Source organism: Siphateles boraxobius, unplaced genomic scaffold (assembly GCF_051911475.1).
Source record: "Siphateles boraxobius isolate OS27281-9 unplaced genomic scaffold, OSU_SipBor_1 8, whole genome shotgun sequence".
NCBI lineage: Eukaryota > Metazoa > Chordata > Actinopteri > Cypriniformes > Leuciscidae > Siphateles > Siphateles boraxobius.
Window position 1 is genome coordinate 9,209,067 of NW_027509208.1, and position 18,582 is coordinate 9,227,648.

The 18,582-nt window shown below is 37.7% G+C and overlaps 1 protein-coding gene across 1 annotated transcript in view; it reads right to left on the bottom strand.

Annotated features, from left to right (window-relative positions):
- The window catches only part of syne1a (spectrin repeat containing, nuclear envelope 1a), a 119,433-nt gene that overhangs the window by 5,993 nt on the left and 94,858 nt on the right, over positions 1–18,582 (bottom strand). The window contains exons 116-137 of the mRNA XM_077221161.1: positions 18,304–18,474; positions 18,081–18,214; positions 17,807–17,990; positions 17,456–17,638; positions 16,906–17,052; positions 16,663–16,817; positions 16,411–16,558; positions 14,614–14,708; positions 14,294–14,528; positions 14,006–14,200; positions 12,227–12,352; positions 10,740–10,895; positions 9,652–9,810; positions 9,247–9,413; positions 6,257–6,419; positions 5,651–5,838; positions 5,120–5,270; positions 3,594–3,776; positions 3,003–3,140; positions 2,456–2,647; positions 1,495–1,795; positions 1,305–1,373 (exon numbers count right to left, since the gene is read on the bottom strand). Coding sequence (XP_077077276.1) covers positions 1,305–1,373; positions 1,495–1,795; positions 2,456–2,647; positions 3,003–3,140; positions 3,594–3,776; positions 5,120–5,270; positions 5,651–5,838; positions 6,257–6,419; positions 9,247–9,413; positions 9,652–9,810; positions 10,740–10,895; positions 12,227–12,352; positions 14,006–14,200; positions 14,294–14,528; positions 14,614–14,708; positions 16,411–16,558; positions 16,663–16,817; positions 16,906–17,052; positions 17,456–17,638; positions 17,807–17,990; positions 18,081–18,214; positions 18,304–18,474 — 3,640 coding nt within the window. The remainder of the gene's footprint in view (positions 1–1,304; positions 1,374–1,494; positions 1,796–2,455; positions 2,648–3,002; positions 3,141–3,593; positions 3,777–5,119; positions 5,271–5,650; positions 5,839–6,256; positions 6,420–9,246; positions 9,414–9,651; positions 9,811–10,739; positions 10,896–12,226; positions 12,353–14,005; positions 14,201–14,293; positions 14,529–14,613; positions 14,709–16,410; positions 16,559–16,662; positions 16,818–16,905; positions 17,053–17,455; positions 17,639–17,806; positions 17,991–18,080; positions 18,215–18,303; positions 18,475–18,582) is intronic.

Consider the following 18,582-nt stretch of genomic DNA (forward strand, 5'->3'; position numbering starts at 1 on the left):
AGGAGTTCATTTATTGATTAACGTGGGATGTCACATGACCATCTTAAAAAACAAGGATCATTTTGTGATCACATTGTGAATGCATTAGGAGTTTTGTAAGCTTTAAAACATGTTATTTTTTATTCATGTTATTTGCTGAATATGGAATGTGAATATTATACAGAGAACTTGTTTGTTCTACATTTAAGATATCTTTAGTTATAACAGTGAAAAATGAAACAAAATATCAAAAATACCAATATCGACTGTTACATGCTGGAATAAACTAGCATATGTAAATCTGATCCATGCATGTGGTTCCAACAACAGGGCAACAACATGTACGGTGGCTGAGAGAGCTCAACGCACTGCAACTGAAGAAAACACATGCGAATTAAGAAAACATCATGTTTGACAACACATTTGTTGCGAATACTCACAACGCAACCAAATACAGAAACATGCTGCAAATAGCACAGACCACAATGTTTCAAGGGGACCCCAACAAGTGTGAACCTGGCTGGGACATGCTTGATGTTCAATGTCTACTTGTCAGAGGTGTTGTCGATGACCTGAAAGGTGAGTTTTTCTGTTTATTTTAACATCCTGGTCGTATGTGCATTGTGAGTATTTGCAGCACATGAGTTGTCAAACTGATAAAGAAACTCTTAATTTTCTTAATGTGTTGGTGTTTTTTCTAATTGCATGTTTTCTTCAGTTGCAGCGAGTTGAGCACTCTCGGCCACCATAAACATGACCTAAGATCCGCTTTACAGAAGTGACATCACCTTATAATTTTTTTTTTTAAAGAAATAATCATTCAGCAAGGATGCATTAAATTGATCAAAAGTGACATTAAAGACATTTATAATCTTACAAAAGCTTTCAATTTAAAATAAATGCTGTTCTTGTGAGCTTTCTATTCATCAAAGAATCCTGAAAATGTATAACAATAAGAAATGTTTATTTAGCACCAAATCAGCATAGAATGATTTCTGAAGGATCGTGTGAATTATTTTCACTGGACAACACTTCAAAACTCTCGGAGTACACTTGGAGTTTCTCTCATCAAATTAAAGGTGGTTTAAAACTTTATTTTCTTCCTTTTCTTCAAATCGAATGGCTATTAGCATCCTTTGCTATGAGAAAGCTTTTAAAATTGGGAAATGCAACAGACCAGATCTCTCAGAATGTTTTACATGCACTTAAAAAAAAAATAATCATGTAATAGTGCAATTCATGCAATATGATACTTAAAGGGACTCTTCAGCATGCAGTGTAGTTTAATCTAGTATTAATTTAGCATGCCACAACATATTGCCTACCAGAGGAGGACCTCAATGTGTTTTCTGTTAATTTTATATAAGCCTCAGGGCTCTCAGGAATCACTACATCTGTGGAAAAGGAGATACATAGCAAGACATACCAACAGTTTATAGAGAAGACCAGTTCAGGGTGTTGGACACTCAGTTGGAGCATTATCTCATGAACATCCTTCAAGTCAAGCACACTCACTTGTAAGTGCTGCAGTGGCCATAGACAGTAGTTCCTCATCCTCATCTTTTTGTATACCCCGCTCTGTAGACATGGTATGGCCCATGGGGTCCAGGTCATAGTCATGGTCCCATTCCAGAGGGATGGAGTCTACGCTGGCAGGGGTGTCCCGGCCAGAGCCGTTTGTGCAAGCAGGAGCAGTGGCAACTGAAGGTGGCCTGCTAGTTGACTGGGACATGGCATCATCCTCACCCCACTGAAGGTCTGAGAGGTCACCTGACTCCAATTCACGATCTGAGCCTTCACACTCATCATCGGTTAGCTGTGAACAAGAGGTAGCACGAAAGTGAGAACCACCAAAATTCACTGAATTAATTAAATATACATTGATCCTTATTAAAGATACAAAAGTTATTCAGTCAAAAGCAGTGAGTGACTTTCTCTTTGTCGTTTGTTGTTTAACATTAATGGCATAGACAACAGAAGGTTTATTAGGCTACTGTCACTTTTAGACCGAATGCATGGATCTAATACACTGACACTCATCTGGTTTTCACTCCAACTGTTTATGTTCACTTAACACATAGCCGACTGTGTTTATATGAATACTCCCCACGATAGGCGTTTTGACATAATTGTGTGTCTATTTGTCCATTTAAATGCCATAAGCCACGAAAGAGAACTGAATTTGGGATCAGATGCTGTCTAAGCTTTCTGTGCACGTGCTTCGGGTGTGTGTCAGTCAGTGCAAGAACTGCATTGAGTTCTTTATTAACGGCTTATTGTACTCAACTCTTTTTAACATAATGCACATCCTGCTCTTTATTTTCTCTTTAATGCATGTTTCTTTCTAAAGTGTGCTACACATTCTGCGTTAAAAACAATATAACGAAATGCGTAACATTAGACTCTTTATATCGTCACAACTATATATTGTCATACCGCCCAGCCCCTATGTCGTGTTCATGTGAACAAGTCTCACCGGCAGGCGTGTGAGTTTCCTGTAGTAGCGCTCCACCCGACCAAACACCTCCCTACAGTATCTCTGCAGCTCATCCAGCTCTTCCTCTATGACAGCAGCATCCAGAGGCTCACTCTTCTCCATCAGCACCTCCCCCTGCCCAAACACACTCTCCATCTTTCCCATGTTCAGACTGATCTCCTGCTGGAATGCCTTTGGCACACAAGTGATCACAAATTAATTTTAACTTAATTTTAAGTTAAGTAAATGTTCTACAGAACAAGTAAAAACTATTTTCCAGGTCTAAAATATATATCATGTATGTTAGTGAATTGTCAATGTATAAAAACATGAAGAAAAACTTTTTATGGATATAATATTAGGAATCAATATTTTATATGTAATTTTAGGAATTAATATTTTATATGTAATTCATATTTAAATGTTATTCACACACACACACACACACACACACACACACACACACACACACACACACACACACACACACACACACACACACACACACACACACACACACACACACACAACACACACACACACACACCTTTAGTTGCCTGATCTTGGCCTGAACATCACACTCTGAGAAATGCTCGATGTTGGTGAGCTGCAAGTCCATCTCGGTCAGCCATACCAGAATACCATCTCGGGCTGTCTCAAACTCCTCTCGCTGACCAATGAAATGCTGCAGGACAAAAGAGGGACAAGTCAATGAATCAAACTGCTCCTCTGTGTAGTTTAGGTTCTGCATCAATAGTGATTGTTACAGAGGTTCTGATATAATTATATATAAATATATAATTAAAAGTATCAGCAAGGTAAGATTTGTTTAATGTTTTTGAAAGAAGTCTAATGCTTACCAAGGCTAGATTAATTTAATAAAAAACCGTAAAAACAGTAATATTATTAAAATTTTAAATAACTGTTTTCTATTTCAATACATTTTAAAATGTAATTTATTCATATAATGCAAAGCTGAATTTTCAGCATCATTACTCTAGTCTTCAGTGTCACGTGATCCTTCGGAAATAATTCTTCCTGAATAAAATGATAAATTTCTTTAAAAAAAAAAAAAAAACATACTGACCCCAAACTTTGAAACAGTACTGTATATAACGTAAAATTTATAATATATCACCTTAAGCCTGCGCAAGATGGCTGCTACTCTCCTCTGTAGTACATCCCAGCGTCGGTTCCCATCATGCACCATTTTTCGTAGTTGGCAGGACGAGTCTGTGCGGTTTTCACGTGCCAGCCTTCGATACTGTTTATTGATCAGCTCTAGCTGGGTCAGAAACTCCTGCACCTGTCTTTGAAAGGCCTGTGATATAATAGCAATGAATGTAAGACCAGCTGGAAGTTTCTCACCATTGCAAATAACACCATTACATACGGTGTAAAAAAAGTCTGAGATTCACAAACAAACTGGTAAAACTCACTTGCTACACCTTGTTTTAGTTTGAGTTATGTGAAGCATTTTTGAAAGATATAATTGTTTTAGCGTGGTTTATTAATTTGTTTCAGTCAACAATGACAACTTTCAAATTGTAAAAGACTAAAAGGTTAAAATGGACTGGATAGTAACCATTGGATGATAGCAGTGAGACACGTGCAGGGGTGACCCCACTGACCCAGGCTCTAGAAAGTGAACGAGCAAATAACAGAGTCGTCATAGTATAGGCTGGTGACAGATACTTGATATCTTTTTTTCTTTCCCAAAAGAATTCTTGTTAATATTTGAAGGGACATGGTGGTGGGAAAAATATGAGACGGGAGCGAAAATAAAAAGTCGCAAAATATTTGCGAGCAAAAGCCTTGACAAATAATTTTTCCTCCCATCTTATATTTTCTTAATTCATGCCCCTTTAGGGGCTCTGTACCTTTCTCAGTTGTCCTCTAGACCAGGGGTTACCAATTCCAGTCCTCACGCCTTCCTGCTCTACACATTGTATGTCTCTCTTTTCTGTCACGCTCAGTTGAGGAGTGGGTTCTGTTTGACCGTATGTGCACTACGAAGTGGACTTCAAAGGGTATTTAGTCATCGTAAGAGAGATTCCAATCCTGTTCACAAGTGTAAAGTGCGTGAGACGCGAAAGTTACAAGTCAACTATCATGATTACGGGTTAAATAAGATAAAAAGACATAACCAAATTACTTTTATTTTCATATTGAGGATCGCAACATTCATTTATCATAAAGTTTAGGACTTTTGTATAAGTCATTAGATTAAGTGAAATGTATCATTAATATTTATATTGTATTATTATAAACATGTATATTAAATGAAAGTATGGTAATTTATATGATATTTATTTATGGAAGTATATTATTGCCATAAAAACCTTAAACTCATCTAAAATTTTCGACTTGAGATTCGTCTGTTTTTAACATTGCAGGATGTTTTGCGAATAAAAGCATTTTGTCAAGTAAAGTGAACTTCAACATATATCACATGCTCAGGGAGTAGGGAACAGTGAACACTTCGTAGGGACCCAGTCAATTAGGACGCACCCGATCATGGAGCCGATGATCTGAATCGGGTCTGTTAGATAAGAGCGATATACAAACTGTGCAGAGTGGAGAGGCGCGAGGACTGGAATCGGGAACCCCTGCTCTCACTCGGTACCTCAACCCCAGAGACTCTCTCTGTGGATCTCAGAATACCTCATACTTCTTGAGCTCCTCTTTAGCGACGGTGTACAGCACTCCAGAGGAGTTGGGCAGAGCTGCTGTCCTTTCTGACACTTTCAGCCATTCTTCAAAACGGGAGTAATCATCCAGAAACTTCTGCCACAACCTCCATGTCTCCTCAATCCTGCAGAAACACATACAGTGGGGTTCAAACGTCTACACAGTCCACACTAAAAATTGACCTGGAAATATAACCGTACAATATCATCCATTTAAAAAAGACAGCTGTTAAACTTTTCATCATGTACTAAAGTCAACTCTGAATACCTGCATACAATGAGCCAGTAGGCACGACATGCTCTCACACCTGTTCCTCTGGTGGCCTGGTTTAACTATCCTAAACAGCTCACTTTCAACATTCTTACCTTTACAGAATTATTTTTGATTGTACTGTGCTTCACTTTCATCACTATTGGTCAAACGTTTGGTCTCCTATGCCGTAAGGCTGCATTTATTTGCTCATAAACACAGTAAAAACATACTATACAGAACAAACACACTCACTTGAGCCTCCTCTCCATGGCAACGGCACAGATGTTTCTCCAGCGGCGGTCCAGGCCGCGTGTGGCCTGCTGGATGGATTCACAATCAGTCTCTGTGGCACAGGCGTCACAGTCGTGCAGCAGCACCTCACACAGGTTCAGCACTGACGCCACACCGGTGCTGTGCTTCTCGATGTCACGCTGCAGATCCTGCAGAGATAGAAGATTAGTACTGAGCTTCTCAAGACATCTGACATCATAATTTAGGCACTTTCTGTTTCACTTCAGTTTATTAGGCAGAGGAGCTTGCAGTCATGCATTTCTCCATAAATTATGTTGTTGCATCATCAGGTCCAAAAAAATTAAGAAACCTTGCCTTTTTACAATCATATGATAATTTGTCTCTAATGCAGGATGAGGATGATGTGTGCGGGCTGTTGCTGGGTAAAGTAAGGATATATGATAATGCTAAAACAGTAACTGGGTCAGATGAATTCAAGTTCTTTTTGTCTAAAGAATTTTTAAACTCATTTCACTTGCAGCGATTTAACAGGTCTTTAAAAAATATAGTAAGAAATGTTTTTGTGTCTTTGTCTGTGAATGAATGTAATTTCTCTGTGTGTGTTACCTGTTGCTGGTTGAGTTTTCTTTGGATCTCGTGTGAGTCACAGGTCTCATAGACGATGGGACGTGAAAGTTCAGTCTCGACTTGAGCCAGCCAGGAGCGCAGACTGCTCATGTTCTTATCCAGCTGCTGCACGGCCACCAGAGTCTCCTTCAACTTCTTTACCCTAAAGACCCCCAGAGACAGATTGTATTAAAATTAGATTCTGATTCAGCATAATCACAAATACAGAAAACATGAAAACAGTACGATATGACAAGCTATATGAACGAGGACTCTGCAGTGCAAACATATTTAATGTTTAGTCAAGGTAACTTGAGTTGAGATTGTCTCTTTCTCCAGAAAAAAAGATGCCTTTCAAAGAATCAGTAAATATGGGGTGTACACTAAATAATACATTTTCATGAATGTTTTTCTGAATAATCATATTTTGATTCGAAATACTTTTATAGTATTGTCTTTCCATAAAACAGCATTTTAAGTTTAACAGACAAAAATACAGTTTTTCAATTTAATGTCAATATAAATTTAAAATAAAAATAAAATATTATGATTATTTAATAATATTAATAATGCATATTTAATATTATAGTAGTTTGATAATTATTCTATTTATTTTTGACAAATTTAATCTGAATATAAAAGTTTATATCGTAATGACCATGAAAACAATATTGTCAATTTCTACTTTTATCACAGCATAATAAGCTGAAAATAATGCTTATACAATGATACTTCTTACAACAGCATTTCTCTAAATTTTCAATGTAAATATAAAATATAGTTTACATATTCTTAAATACAATATTTTCATTACATTGTATAATTTTAATAAAAATGAGTTATGAAGTTACTTTGTCACTTGTTAACTGATGTGAGGTCAAGCTGTATTGCAAATATAACAGAGATAGAATGCAATCCAATGGTGTCAGTTTCCTATAGTTCCTGAATCACATGCTCAATGCAGTGCAACTGTCACACTCACGAATACCAGCATAGCATGTTTCAGCTGTGCCACCATTCCAGATTTATATCTCAGAAAAATTTCTTATCTCAGGTTAGATATAAAGCAAAGAGCACTGATGCAGCGTGGACATGTTTCAACTTCAGCTAGCTGTGATCGAAACTTTGGTGTATGCTGTAGCAGTTAGCAAAAATATAGGCAGAGTTTGACCTGGTGAGATAAAGCCCTCATGTAACCCTGGCATTTGAACGGTTCAGTGTGACAGTGCTTTAGGCTACATTCCTGAAGCACAAAAATGAAAAAATGAAATTAATCTGACACACTGAAATGAAATCCACCACAACAACAAAGGAAGGTCAACCAATGCAGCTTGGAAAAGCGTTTTCTTCAACGAACAACAAATTGTCTGATCAATAATGTACATTTTAACAATCAAATATGTGGAGATTAAGTTAAACATCTCAAATACATATTTCACCCACCCACATAAACTAATAAACCTAATTTTAGACACTTCGCCATTAGACACGTCTATGTATGACACAAAATATCAAATACAATACACTGTAACTTCCAGTACTGCATTAACATATCTCAAACATCAGCAGAATATGTAAATAAGTGAATATATATTTTCCTGCCTGTTAACATCGCAGTCACACTCTGGCAGATCAGAGTCCTGTCCAGGGCATTCTGCCATGTCATTAGTGCCAATTTCCAGCACCATTGGGCATAATCTTTCCAATCAAGAGTCCCAGAAGAAAGAAAAACGTCCCTGTCAAAAGTCACCTTCTCTTTCGTCTGAATAACAGTGTCCAGGCTTTCTCTACTGCCCTGGTTAGTGTGTGGGGTATCAGACCATGTGTGTGTGAGAACTGCTCTCAAGTGCAGGCATGAGCAGCTGCGAGTGACAAATACTTCTGTGGCTAAAATAAGACGCCAGTCATTAGCATGTGCTGATCAGAGGACTGGAATGTCTGTGTCTCTTTATATATATTTATATACAAAAACTAAAAAAGTCTGATTTATTAAATTAAGAATTTTAAGAGAAAAACAAAGATAGCAAAGATAGTTTTTTTTTAAAATGGTCTATTATTGTTGATGTTGAGAAAAAAAAAGTAAATAAAAAAAAAAGTAAATTGGAAATCCAAACCGTTGGAAATGTCTACCTACTTAACCATATATTGGTTACTCAGAACTCACTTCTGAGTAACCAATATATAGTTAAGTAGGTAGACATTTCCAATGGTTTTGATTTCCAATTTACTTTTTTTTTTAATTTACTTTTTTTTTCTCAACATCAACAATAATAGACGAAAAAATCTGACTAAATCTGACAAAAAAAACTTTTGGTGACATCCTCCTAGCTGCATAAAAAAACAAAACAATGGAAGTCTGTGGAATGTCCCTGTTCAGATAGCCAAGTAAAACTGTGTCAGTGCGTGTGTAAGAAAGATTTGAAATGTTTGCTTCTGAACAATGTGGATACTTTTGCTTGAGCATAAAACTGCACGTAGCGCTTTAATTCAATCCAAATAAAAGCGTGTCATTCTACTACCATTCTCTATAAACTCTAAGGAAAATTCAAGACAGCAGGCGTCACACAGAGCTAATGCACATGAGTGAGAGTGTGTGAGTGAGAGAGAGAGAGAGAGAGAGAGAGAGAGAGAGAAAGAGAGAGAGAGAGGATGACACCCTCTCACATATGGGTCACAGTGAAATCAACACCACACATGTGAGAAGCTTTCAGAATTGACTGCAGGCAACTCGACTGGCCCAATCATATCCAGAGACACCACCGTGTCATGTTTAAGATGCTGGTGCAAAATACTTCCTTTCCACCCATGGGCCAAATGAACTGACTGACCCATCTGGAAATATATTTTTGTATTTCTGAATTAAAACATTCTGTGCTTGTTCTGGCAAAGATCAACTCTCACAAGCATATAAGACACAAATGGCAAAGCAAATTGTAAATGTACAACAATTATAAAAACCATTGTACTGCAATTTCATTTTAGAGACTCACCTAGCTGCTATAAGGTCAAGCAGATGCTGCCAGCGCTCATTGACCTTGCTGAGTTTGTACTGAATTTCTGCAGCTTTGCTTTCATGGCTGGCCTGGGCCAGTCTCTCCCCCATCTGTTCCAGCTGATGCTTGCTCTCCGTGTTCACTGAGATCTCTTCCTGATAGTCCTGATAACAAAGAGATAGCAAATTTGTTCAGTTGAAAATTCGTGACTATACACTGTTTTTCACACATTCATTGAAATAAGTTTGACATCCTTTAGTTTAAATAAACTAGAATCTATACTTAGCAATCAAACATATAGTTTGTTACCCACAGGATGTTTTATAATTTGGATAATTATTTACCAATTTCTTAGTGATTTCATAAGAATAAATGTGTTGTGAATATATATGTTAATATCACCTTCCTGAGCTTTTCAATCATCTCCTCAATGCTGATGTCGCCATTCTGTGAGACCTTGCTCTCCATGTGGGTGAGCCACTCACACAACTCTTTGTTCTTCTCATTAAACACAGCCCACTCGTTCAGCCTCTCGCTCACCTGCTGCCTGCGCAGGGACAGCTGCGGGGATGACAGACAATGATCGATTAAGATCAAGTGTTCAGTGAGCAGAGTACGATTAAAGAAGGACATAAATGGCAATGAGAGGAGGTGCAAAAAGGTTGGTGAGCAGAATATGGACAGGAAGATGTCAGATGGACAGGTAATATTTCAATCTCTGAAGTGTCATGCACCAAACTTCATTCTCAAGGTGCTTCCTTACTAAGAGGCATCAGGGTGAAGTGGCACGAAATCATTGCAATCCTTTATACTACTCTGCTCTAAGCAAACAAAGAGCCATCAAGAACTTTGATTCAACAACATAATTTTACAGGCAAACGCAAAAAAAAAATTCCTGCCATCTCAATTTTTTCTAATCACTATTTCCATTTAAGGGCTCTCTGGAATGCAAACAAGCCTCCAAACACAAAAACATAAGCATATGAAAGTGTAGTTTTGTCTTGTTTTCATGTAAAAAAATATCTAAACATCCTTAAAGCAAGATATATTTACTTAAGGAGAAGAATTACATAACATATTAAGACTTATTTTTTATATAGCTTGAATTTATTTTTTTCTTGTTATAAGAATAAAACTTAATAAATTTGGTTAGATTTATGCTTAGAACAACCATTTACCAATGATTAAGAAGATAATTGTATTTTTACTATACTATCTTATGAGAAAATCAACCTATTGAATTTACCCAATATTTTAATAAATTTGCAAATCAGTTCATCCCTTCACATAGCCATCATCTAAAGTTATTAAAACTTTATGAAAACTTGCAGTTGTTCATATACTGTAATGTTAGCGTTTCAGTGTCTGAGTTTGTTCTCTGTGCTGTAGTCTTGTGAAATGCCTGTGCTCATGGCAGACAGCTGTGCATAGACTGTGTTATAGTGTAAAAAAAAATTTGAAGGGACAGACTGTTTGGCTGACGTGTGTACCTGGTGACAGGTCTCTTCCCACTGTCTCTGGAGTAATATCAGTCTCTCGTCTAGGACTGTGAGGTCATCAGCACTGAGGCCGCTGGAGAGAGACTCCCTCAAAATACACAGTCCGGCTACATCATCAACCCAGCCTTCAATACTGCCCTCTAATTCCTATCACACACATACAGTACACAGTCATCAGGAACACTTCATAAACAAACAAAACAATAAAAAGAAGATAAAATTAAAAGAATTACAGTTCAGACAGCAACTCGTGAAAATAAAGTCTGGTCACACTTTAGTTTAGGGTCCAATTCTCACTATTAACTAAGACTTTTGCTTCAATAAACACATAATTACTGCTAATTAATAGTTAGTAAGGTCATTGTTAAGTACTTGTTAAGTTAAAGGTATTGGGTAGGATTAGAAATGTAGAATATGGTCATGCAGAATAAGGCATTAATATGTGCTTTATAAGTACTAATACACAGCCAATATCCTAGTAATATGCATGCTAATAAGCAACTAGTTAATAGTGAGAATTGGACCCTAAACTAAAGTGTTACCTAAAAAATTTAGGATTTAAATAAATAAACATACAAAATGATGTCAAACTAAACTAAATTAATAAAATTTTAATTACAGTTCAAATTGTACCTGCTGAAAATAACGTTTTAGGACTTAGAAAAGTATTTAAACAAACAAAATGTAAGATGCAAAGTAAAATAAAATAAAAAGTTTGAACGTCTTTAAATTACAGATAAAACTGTATCTGCTGGTTTCATTTATCTAAAACAGGAATATTGTCTCCACATATTCTTCCCCTCATACGCACAAACCAGATGACATTAATTGCATTTTTGTTGATATTAATATCTCGGCAAGAATTCACAGCGTGTTGCACTGTATAATCCTAATACAGATATGGTATGTGTCTCACAAATAACAACAGTCAAAAAGACATTAAGCACATGAACACATAATCTGTGTCAAGAAATAATTAGAATAGAAAAAGCTGGTAACACTTTTGTTTTGTTGCTGCATAAGCACGCCCTCAGCGTCTCTGCTAACATGAAGGGTTGTAGCATGATTAGCATGCACCTCAACTTCTTACTCAGGCAAAGTCAAAGAAACTCTTGCTGATAGTCTAGCTCATTGAGATCAGAGGTTGATGTCACTTCCACAAAGTTTCTGCTACACTACACACACCTCTCAAATCAACCCTTCTTTGCAGATAAAAAATGAATCAAAGCGTCAGGGCATTACACACATTCTACATGAAGTAAGCAAGGGTATTATTAATGCAGTGGTTGACAGCAGCAAACTGCAAAGACAAATATGTAGAATAATTATCTAGACCAGAGATGCTGTTGTGTTATCACGTCAAATCTGTTTAGGAAATTCTTTAACACAAATGATGAGAAAGATACTCAGATGTTGCTGAAGCAACACGTTTCTAGAAGCTCATAGGACACAAGATGAGTCCGATTTCATTTGTGTACCTTGCAGCGAATCTGTTCTGTGTGCAGCTCCTCGTGGTGGTCGGGTAAAGGCACAGAGAGCTTTTGCTTGAAGTCCCTCAACTTCTCGTGCGATGCAGCAATTCCTTTCTCACACTGATCCCAGTCCTGCACACATAGCCAGAAAGAAATAATATTGTGAAATCACAAGAGAGAGTGAGCATGAAAATTTTCAAGGATTGCCCGTCCTTTTATGCCACTCTGCAGTTGCTGCAGTACACAGTCTGGCAAGGTATGCCATTATGCATTTAAGAAACATCAAGCTTTGCAGTTTTTTGTGCACTGATGAACATGCTTATTACAACACTCGAGGAAAAGTCGAATATAGACATACAGAGATCATCACATTAGTAATCAAGAGGATTGTAATAAAGAAAGTCATATGTAACCAAATCCAGCCAGGTCTTTATTTAAACGTGGCCAGAGCAAAGGGTCATGGTCCCGAGACACAGAGAGAAAGATTATCATGCAGAGATAAAAGCAGTGAGGTACCTTCTATCATGTCATCCGAGAAAACAGAGGGATGTGGAAGAGAGAGGAAGAGAAAAAGGCAGAGCCTGAAAGTAAAAGGAGCCATTTTCCTTTGCAATCCAAATTTGTTGTCTGTCCCCAAGTGTGCTGCGTCAAAATGGAGCGGATGTCTCCCTATCCCTGCTGCCCTGTGTTGGCAGCGCAGCACCGCTCGGACTCCCTCCCACAGTACTGAAGATATTTCTCTCGCTGCCTCTTCCTCCAATTCTCTCTCTTTCATCCTCCTCACACACTCACACTAAACATGATGTGCACACTCTCTCACTCTTCCTCTCATTATGCTACAGTAGCTTGCCTCTATTTGCTCTGTAAGGTCAGATGCAAAGTCATTCAATGTCTCTCTTTTCTTTTAGGAAAAGCACTATGAAAAAGAGATCCATTTATAGGTTTGCAGAATCTTCGCTTTGTATATTTGATTTTTGTTGTGCATTTTTTAACACTGCAGCTATATTTTCATATTTCTGATATTTGTAGCTCAAAATAGCTTGTAGCCCTGATTTCACAGAGCACAAAAACAATCTGAACTTGATAGTTTAACTATAGACCCAGCCCTTAAAAATCTGTGAGATATGTAAACCATAAAAATCCTACATTTTTTTACAAATCACACAACACAGCAACAGGAACTTCTCGCACAATGCAACAGCATGTCATATTTATACAGTGGGGTCCAAAAGTCTGAAATCACATAGAAAAACCTGAAAATAAAAGCCTAAAAATAAAATTTTAGATTGTAAAATTAATACATTTAAAATAAATAGTTTTAAAGTAAACATATTTAAAACAAATAATTAAAAAATAAATAAAGATTTTAAAAAATTTTTTGCTATTTCTAGGTGACTAATCATAAGAAAATAATAAAGCACTTTTTTTCCTGAAATTAATTTTAATTTTTAAATTACATTTTTACAATCACATTGTTTTGCTGATAATTAAATTAGTAACATATTAATAAATAATTAAAAATGTATTAGAAAAATGCAATTTTTACCAGTGCTCTCAGACTTTGACCACTAATTATACATGTGCTAATAATACCAATCAACTCACAGTAAAACACATCCAGCAAGCCGTCTTAAGAAATACAAATAACCAAACACTCTACTCTACTAAACTATTCAAATTTATACTTTTTCAATTATATGAACAACTAAATCAAGCGAATAAGCAACAAGTCAAACAGTAGTGCAAAACCAAATATGTTACAATTTACATTTACACCTAACTTACCCTTAACAAAGAAAGCAGGTTTTTCTTCCTTTCATCGAGGCGGATGTTAATGGTCTTCCAGTGCTCCTGCACATCACTGAGCTCAGTGTGAAGCGAGGCCTCCGCTCTGGCATCAGCCCACAGGAGGAGTTGCCTTCCAGCCTCCACCGTGAGGATGTAGCTGCCCTGTTGCCTCTGGAGCACACGCTCCTTCAGCTAGAGGGAGAAAAGTGAACGTCCATATTGCTTGAGGCTATTTGCAGGTGGGTATTATTTCGATTGTTAACACAACTAAGGCTGTATCTTTACCTGTATGTGGTCTAACATTCCACGGATCTGCTGTAGTGCTACTGTTGCTCCCTGTTGTTGGTCATCTGGTTCCAGTGACACCTCTTCCAACCAGTGGCGCAGTTTCTCTATCAGATCTGTGTACCGCTGCCACTGCCGAACCAAACTGTCAATAATACCCCGTCTTTGCTGGGCCCGCCTCACTACGCCTTGCCACTGGTTACTAAGCAGTGCCAGTTTCAAGCCAAAGTCATCCCTTTTGTGTAAGTAAAAATTAAAGGACTGTCACTTCAAGTATTTTTGAATGAAAGAATAAGAATAAACAAATAAACTAACATTACCTGTCCTCCACTTGTCCCTGATTCAGTAACTGATGTCCATCATTGATGATAGAGTATAGAATTTGTTGTCGGCTAAACATGTCTACTTGGAATAGCTACACACACACGCACACACACACATACACACACACACACACACACACACGGACACACGAACACACACACACACACACACACACACACACACACACACACACACACACACACACACACACACACACACACACACACACACACACACACACACACACACACACACACACAAACACACACAAACACAAACACACACACACACAAAAGAAAAAAGTTTAGTATAGCAGTTCTATAAAGTAGATCATTAAACTATGACTCAATGCATTTTATTCTTTTTAGCAGGGCTATTCAATTAGCTTCATTCAAGGGCCGGATTATTAAATAGAAAAGTTGAGGTGGGCCGATGGGTTTAGCTTATTTATTGAAACATAACAGTATCAATAAGTAAGCTTAGGTATACATAAAAGTATTGTAATTACTTGGAAATGTGGAACCCAACAGTATGCAGATTTATCAGACCATAATACATAACTTATTTACACCTATGTACAAATATATGAATTATACAAGATCATAGCTATTGGTAAGAATTATTTTATTAATAATTATTATATGCTTAAATTAAAATATTCTGACAGTGAGATCATAGGTAAAACCATGCATGGCTACTCACTCACACTGTATAATAAATGCCTAAACAGGTAAAAACTATACACAAAATTAATTATATATTTAATATTTATATTTATATTTATATATATACAGAGAGATGTGTCAGACTGAAACGCTTCTCACTGGATGTCGCAACGCTGTTTAATAATAGTGTCCGGGACTGGGAGTAAACGCAACTCCTTTAAGCTTGCGTTCCGTTATCCACTGGGCCGCGCTGCGTAGTTCAAAGTAAACTAGTGAAACAACAGAAAACAGCAATATTTGTTCTCTATTTGTTGTTACTGACCGAGAAACCGCTTCAGATGATTAAGTGACAGAACGGTCCGAACGAATCCGAATCGTTTCAGACCGTTATGCAAGCGCGTTTGGCCAATTCATGGAAAGGAAATAATCGAACCAAAGAATGATTAATTCAGGAATGATTGATGTCGCTGGTTCAGTCGACAGAAATACGGGACACACACATAATAACTGCTGAAATATCTGGGCTGAAAACGTTTCTCAGGTCAGTCGGAACGCTCATGGTACACAAACAGTGCGTAAAGCCGTACAACTGCAGGCGCCACTGCGGCCACGCGCATTTCTAACCAAATTTAGCCACACCGCCAGGAAAAGAAGAGGAGGGAGGTTGGGGTGCCCTCGGGCCGGATGCAGATGATTGGCGGGCCGGACCTGGCCCGCGGGCCGGGAATTGAATAGCCCGGCTTTATATCCATCTTATAATGTGAGTTTTGAAATGAAAAACTGAATAATGACCAATATAATGGGGACAAAAATTGTCATAATAAGGAAAATATTTCTGGAATTTCTTGAACACTAAATCAGCATATTAGAATGATATATGGAGGATCATGTGACACTGAAGACTGGAGTAATGATGCAGAAAATCTAGCTTTGCCATCACAGGAATAAATTATGTTTAAAAAAATACATTAATAGAAAACAGTTATGTTTAATTTTTTACTGTGTATTTATTTGATCACATAAATGCAGTCTTGGTGAGCATACTAGACTTTTGTTTTTAAACAAAATCTGTAACACTACAATAAGGTCTCATTTTTTTAACATGAATTAATACTTGTCTGTCAGTACCTCATGCTCTCTCTGCTGGTCTAGCAGGCTCTGGTAGTTCCCAGAGATCTCAGCGGCCAGCTTCTCCTCTGTTTGGGTGAGGAAGTTCATCCAAGCATCACACTTCTCCAAGAAGGTCTGTCTTTGCAGTACCAGGGCTTGAAGTTTACTGCTCGAACAAATACACAGAGGTGCATGCAACTAAATATTACACATGTTTATGGAGAACACCAAAATTGAACGCTACTGTAGATCAAGAGTAACCACACATACCTGAATCTCTCTATTACGCGAGCAGAGTCCAATGACCAACTCCTGTTTAGGTTCTGCAAACGCTTGATTTCATTATCGTTGAGGGGAAGCTGATAACCCAACTCATTCAGACGTTCCAGATCAGGAGAAAGACTACTCAGCTTTAACATTTGGGTCTATAGACACATAGATACATAGATATGAGAATGTTCAGATGTATATATAATATAATAATTTTACAGGAAAATGGTCAACAATTTTTACCTTAAGTTTTTCCATGTGTTCCAGCACAGATGAGATATCGGGAGGTCCAATTGAGTCTGGTTCCTTCAGAACCTTTTTAGCTTCTTCTGACAACTGACTCAGAGAATGCAACTCCTTACTAAACCTCTCATAGTCCCTCACACCCACCTTGAGGAAAGGAAGGAGAATTTTTTTTCTTTATATTTGACAGGCTTTGCAGTCTGAAATTATATACACAACATTTCAAAGGTTTGGAAACAGTAAGACTTATTTTTTGAAGGAAATTAATACTTTTATTTAGCAAGAATGCATTAAATTGATCAAAAGTGACAGTAAAGACTTTTATAATATAAAAGCAACTAATTGCTTTTAAACTTTCAATTCATTGTTTGTACTGTATTTTTTAATAAAATAATTGAGCATAAGAAACCAAAACATCAAATAAACGTACTGGCCCAAGCTTTTAAACAGTAGTGCATATTTTATTAAAATAAATGTGTGAAAACTGTTTAAATGTTCTGTTTAAAGTTTAATGTCTATGTGCAGAAGGTCAAATCTGAATCATCCGAACCTCTAGCAGAGACTGCTGTCTTTGGAGGGCACGTCCAACTGTTGCCAATCGCTGAGTGAGTGACAGGTGGTCTGTATGGAAGGCTGTCATGGCAGAGGGGTCCACTTGTTGTCTCAGCTGCTCTGAAAACTCATCCAGCTGCTGCAGGACAGACTCTACGGATCCCTCAGCCGCCATGAGGCCCTAAAGAAATGCCAGTTTTACAAAGAGGACCACTGTGGCAATTGCTACAAAGATTTTACAACGGCACACAGTTGTCAGAATTACCAACTGATTACGTACTTTTGTGTCACTGACATAAACACACATTTAAGAGGCTTGCAAACCTACCATGCATTCATAAATCCTCACCTTTACTTCCTGTTCTGTGATGTCTCTGTGAGTGGCGCTCTTGAGTAGATGTTCCACCTGTTCCTCTAGTTTTTGGATATCGGTGCTGCTCTGAGCATGAATTGCATTGTAATGCTGCCACAGCTGCAGCAGGCTCTTACTCTTCCTCAGCTGATCTGAGATCTGCTCCAGCAGCGTGTTCCACCTGACAGCAGATCAGCAGAAGATCAATGATTTCCGATCACTTTGTACTGATCAGTGTCTTCATTAGATACTAGAGGCGTTTGAAACTCACCTGAGATTTACGTCACCCAGTGCTGTGTTGAGGGAATCGCTCACTGAGGGATGACAATCTCTCAGCAGCTGTTCTGTTATGGAGCCCAGTTTCCGTAAACTGCTCTCCTGTTTCTCCAGCTCATCTTGTAAACTCTGAGACACAAAAATACCCATGGTGATTTTAGGTTCTTGCTCCAAATAATGCTAATGACAACTCATTCATGGTTTGCACAGTTTTGCACCTCAAGATTCTCTACTTGAACCTGCACAGCTTCTAGGGAGCCGGTGAGAAGGCGCAGACGAGAGATGGCGTAACGTCCCTCCATCAGGTAGCCTTGAATCTCCTCATATGCTTGTTTATATAGACTCCATTGATCCAGCACTGACCGGAGACTGACCGTCTGCTGCCCGATCTGCAATTACACACAAACCTCACTTAAGACTGATCAGGCTGAATGTTTTGGTGAAAATCTGATTATGAAAACTTAGTGATGGTACATATTTTGTGTCTATTACTATGT